The 4,866-nt window shown below is 37.5% G+C and overlaps 1 protein-coding gene across 4 annotated transcripts in view; it reads left to right on the forward strand.

Annotated features, from left to right (window-relative positions):
• Window positions 1-4,866, forward strand: part of SLC4A10 (solute carrier family 4 member 10) — a 423,280-nt gene that overhangs the window by 401,749 nt on the left and 16,665 nt on the right. For 3 of the 4 annotated variants that reach the window (XM_019522708.1, XM_019522705.1, XM_019522707.1), the window contains exons 23-24: window positions 1,218-1,285; window positions 2,142-2,258. In XM_019522708.1, coding sequence (XP_019378253.1) covers window positions 1,218-1,285; window positions 2,142-2,258 — 185 coding nt within the window. Of the gene's footprint in view, window positions 1-1,217; window positions 1,286-2,141; window positions 2,259-2,941; window positions 2,981-4,866 lie in introns of all 4 variants that reach the window. The other variant, XM_019522709.1, reaches the window with a different exon arrangement.

The raw sequence follows: 4,866 nt of genomic DNA on the forward strand, positions 1-4,866 counted from the left end.
TGTGCCGGGGGGGGGGGGGAAGTCGTGGCACACTCAGTGGCAGACCTGGAAGTGGACCAGAAATACTCCTAGTCCACTTCCAGGTTCACAGCCAAGCATGTGAGGGGCCCCCCCACACTGCTGTGGGATGCTCCATCTGCCTCAGCATTGCAGCATTCACATGCCGTGCCTGGTACCTTGAGGTATGTAGAAAAAACATTTAAAGCTGTGTCTATGGCCAAATTGCTGATTCTCGGAATCAGTATCGAATCTTCAGATTCAAATTCAGCCAAATCAAATCAGGGACAGTGATCCGAATCAACCGAATACAGCCCATATTGCACACCCCTACAAGCTATGCCCCTGGCATGATGTCAGAGTGCCTGCCAGCCATTGACTGGCCTCTCTATTTAGGAGGGTTAATATTGATCAATCTCAATCATTCCAAACTGGTAGGAGACCACCTAATAGATTTAATAGGTTCTCTGGGTCATTTAATTTTCTTATAAATTTGTCGTCAACTCATCTTAAGTGCAGAGGAGCTTGGATTTGTCAGGTACCTTAGAGATTCTGCAGGGGTGCATGGAATGGGAGCTCTGAAGGGGAGCAAGGCTAGAAGCAACCAAAAATGGCTCTTACTTTCCTCCTCTTGCTGTTGTCAGAGGGAAGGGTGAGGTTGGGGGGGAGGGGCACAATAGCATTTTTTCTCCTTGAAATTAAATTTTTCATAAACTTCTGCAAACATGTGACCTAAAGGTCTTAATATATGACTTTCTTCATTTTGCATCCCCCCCTTACTATTCATGGGTGCCTTTGCATGTCCCAGGTGAAAATTTTCTCATTTAGTAAAAGTGTGCTTGCAAACTTAAGTTAGACATTGGTTGATTTTTAATGCACTGTGTAATGCAGCCAAACAGCCACTCTTACTTAGTATTTATAACTAAAATATATAGGTATATATGTACATGTACATATTTATTGTATATACATGTGTATGTGTGTGTGTGTAGCATAAAGTAGAGCATTATTCTTTAAATACATTTTCTTTATTGTAGATGTTTCATTTTGAAAGGTTTACAGCAAAAGGAATTAAAATAATATACTCATTTAAAGAACTTCAAGAAATATTAAATAATTAAAGATAAGAAAATAGTGATTTGTAAGATATGCATGTTTCAGCATTCAGAATATTGTTTAGTCTCTCACTTAGTCTCTCACATCTACATTCATCTTCCTAGGAAGAACAAAGTATGTTAGCAATGGAAGACGAGGGAACAGTTCAGTTACCATTAGAAGGACATTACAGGTAAAATATATATTTGTTTTTTATTAGTTTGTAAACATCAGCAGAGCACCAAGCAATGAAATAAAATTTTATCTGGGCACCATACATTGTTCCTCAGTCTTTTGTGACATACACTCCCTATCCTTTTACAGTGGTTTTAAAATACCACAGCGTGCACTTGGAGGTGGTAAAGCATAGTCTGGACTATGGGTTTCCAATGTGTGGCTGCCAGATGTGGCTCCTGATCCCCTTTGCTTCAGCCTCTCACCCATGCTTGCCTCTCTGACATGGCTCTTCAGTGGCAAAACTTGAGGAATCCCTAGTCTAGAGTAATGGCATCTAAACACTGGTCCACAACCCCCTGGTGCTTCTTGAAGCCATAATTGGTGGTCCATGGATCATATTCCCCATCCCTTTTCAAATCAGTTTTGAAGATAGACATGCATGTTGTTCCAAAACAAATTTTGAGTTGACAATAGGTCCATGTAGAAAATTGATCAGGGCGTTAGGAGCCAGGAAGTCCTTGGCTTTAGTTCTAGCTGCGTCATTGGCAAGCTGGGTAACTTCTTTGTTCCTCATTTTCCCCATCTCTATAGTGGTTGTGACATCTGTTTACCTTACTAAGATGATCTGGAGTGTTTTTCATGTTTTTAGAGTGTATAAGGAGTAAAGCATAAAATAAGTGCTATGGAATGTTTAGGTATTATAGAACATTTGCTAATACTAATCTCCTCATGACCTTAAGTTTTAACATCAGTTATTATATTGTATAAATGTATTGTCATCACTAATGGCCAATCACTCTTGCATGGTGTCTTAAATTATGAGTTTGATTACACAATGCTATATTGAGTATTCATGGTGCTTTCCTGTCTAGAGATGATCCATCTGTAATAAACATTTCTGATGAAATGGCAAAAACTGCTGTGTGGAAGACCCTGCTGATATCTTCAGAGAATGCAAAGGATAAGGAGTCAAGCTTTCCCTCTAAAAGGTTTTAAATTTTAGTCATCAATATATTAGGCCTTGTGTACTGGTGCAAAGTAAAAATTTGATCTTTAACTGAAAAATTAGGGAATAGAAAACATCTTTAGCTAAAGGTAAGATTTGAAGAATTATTTATTTGAAAATGTCTAATTAAAAATCCTGAGCTGCAGTAATACACTATCCCAAATAGTTGCTTGTTAGGGGATGCTACAATGGAAAAATACATCCTTCAGCATACCTGATACTTATATAGCAAACCATAGTCACATAACAATTGGAACCAGTGCAGCATCTTTTCTAGTTCTGTTTTGAAATAAAAATATGATCATTAATATGATGGAAATCTTCACAGTCAAATGGAATTAGAACTAACAAGAGTTATATGTTTACATTTAGAGCAGAATATAACCCCTAAAATCACAGCAAAAATATAATTTATTCAATACATTTCCATTTATTTAAAACTCACATTTAGAAGAGGTAAACATTTTTCCCATTTAGCATGAAGTTTAAAGTATCCAGGTTTATTGAAAAATGAAGAAAGGTTTATTTTTGTCAATGCCATAAAATACTAATATGAATATGAAAAATGTGCAGCATTACTATAACAAATATCTACTTCTGTTTCCATAAGTTTTAAATTAACATTATTTTCTACTTAATTGTCTCATATCACATTTCTATCATAAGCTCCCCTTCCTAATCACTCTAGAAGCTGATTCCCCAAAGGTAAGGCCCTACCCCTCAACCTACTTCTTGATTGCATCTTTCTATATTAAGTGGTGTCTTCTGGGAACCCAGCTGACTCTACCATGTGTAATTTTTGGGGAGACAAAATGAATGGAAAATTAAGCAATCAGTGTTACAGTGTTTCTGCTAAAATGATATTATTTTGTGACAGTTGATATTACAAGCTGTGTCTTGGAACATATTTTTAAATGTCTCCATATTCAAAGTTTTTAAAGAATACACTAAATTTGCCCTTGGTGTACATGTATTTCTTTCCTGTATTAGAGTTTTGCTTTTTTAAAGTATCTGAAATTTCTAAATCCTGAATTCAACTTCAAACAACTTGAAATATCCACATTTTTATTTCTATGGCAAAAGATGAGGTAAGGGAATTAAACAGAGTTAGTTGTGGTCCTAATTTTTGTCACCCCAAAATAGCATGCCGCTTCTTCAGTGTCTTTCTTGTCCATAAACAGCATAAACAAGATGAACGGTATGAATGGTTAATGACCAATAGTTTTCATCTCCAGCTCCCTTATGTGTTTCATTTTAATACTAAGTTATTATCAAATATACTCACAGTGGAGACTGTGTTCTGTCTCCCACTTTCTGTGTAGGCTCAGAAGGCCCTAGTCAGAATTAATCTGCTGGGGCCCCTCTGAACATGAGCAAAAAGGCACAGTTTGGCTGTTCAAGGGAAAACTCCCTACCTGTTTGCAGTTGTGCCCGCCAGATTGTGAAGGGTTGGAGAAGAAGCAGAGGTGATCTCCTGACCAGAATTCCAATTTCAGGAATGGATAGATTGAAATTTCAGTGACTACAGTCTTGAGAGTAGATTCTTTTACCCTCCGTTTCTAGAGCAAGCCTCATTCACTTGAATTGCATGTAGGGATCCAGAGTTTGGCTCATACTAAAAAAAAAATCTGTTTTTTAGAGGCTTATTTAAATTAATACCAGCTTGCTCAAAACTTTATTACTGTGGAAACTTGACTTCTGTGTTTGTGGTTGTAGCAAGGAACCTACAAGAGTTTCTCTGTTTAGCTCCATTAGAAACTGGTCTTGAACCTAAGACATACAAGGTTTTAGCCTGTGAGACCTTTAGAGATCAGTGTTCCTCTGTATTTAAGTTTAGATGGTTAGCTCTTCAGAGCAAGAATGACGTTACTTATTTATCTACACTTTTAAAAATAAGCAATTGTGCGTGTGTGTATGCGTGTGCATGTGTGTGCATGCATGTCTCAATACATATATATAACAAAAAAAACAATAGTCATTTCAAAATTATATGAGCCACATTCTCTGCTGGTATATAATGGTGTATTTAGTAACATGGAGCAGATAACTCAGGAGATAATTTAACCTTGGGATTCTAGTAAATGAGAAATTGAGTGTGTCCTGATACTTGTTTGCACTCCTTTTACTTAACCTAAAATTTAGAGTTTGTTTCTGATGTTCTTTCTCATGAGATTTAAATTATGTAAGAACTAATGGGTCCTGTTATTTCACTTGGTTAGAGTGTGGTCCTAATAACAGCAAGGTTGCCTCCCTGGTTGAACTAGATGACCTCTTGAGATCCCTTCCAGCCTTACTTCTCTATGGCTAAGTACAGACAGTCAAAAAGCCTGAGGCTGAATTGACACAGCCTTTCCAGGTTAGTTTAAGCTGCAAACATTAAACTGAGAAACAAGTGGACAGACATTCACTTTTGATTCAGGAAATGCAGCCATATGCCTGTAATGGCTCAGGCCAGAAGCCAGGGGCCACTAGAGCTTGGCTTTTGGCACATAGGCAGCATGGGCAGTGTGTTTACTTCCTCTTTTTGCTGCCCCCGAGGTCTCTGGGATTTGAAGTCCAGAATCATATCAGTAGGACTCTGCAGGGTTGTT

This window comes from Gavialis gangeticus, unplaced genomic scaffold (genome assembly GCF_001723915.1).
Source record: "Gavialis gangeticus isolate Ggan-Ray unplaced genomic scaffold, GavGan_comp1, whole genome shotgun sequence".
In the NCBI taxonomy this organism is placed as follows: domain Eukaryota; kingdom Metazoa; phylum Chordata; order Crocodylia; family Gavialidae; genus Gavialis; species Gavialis gangeticus.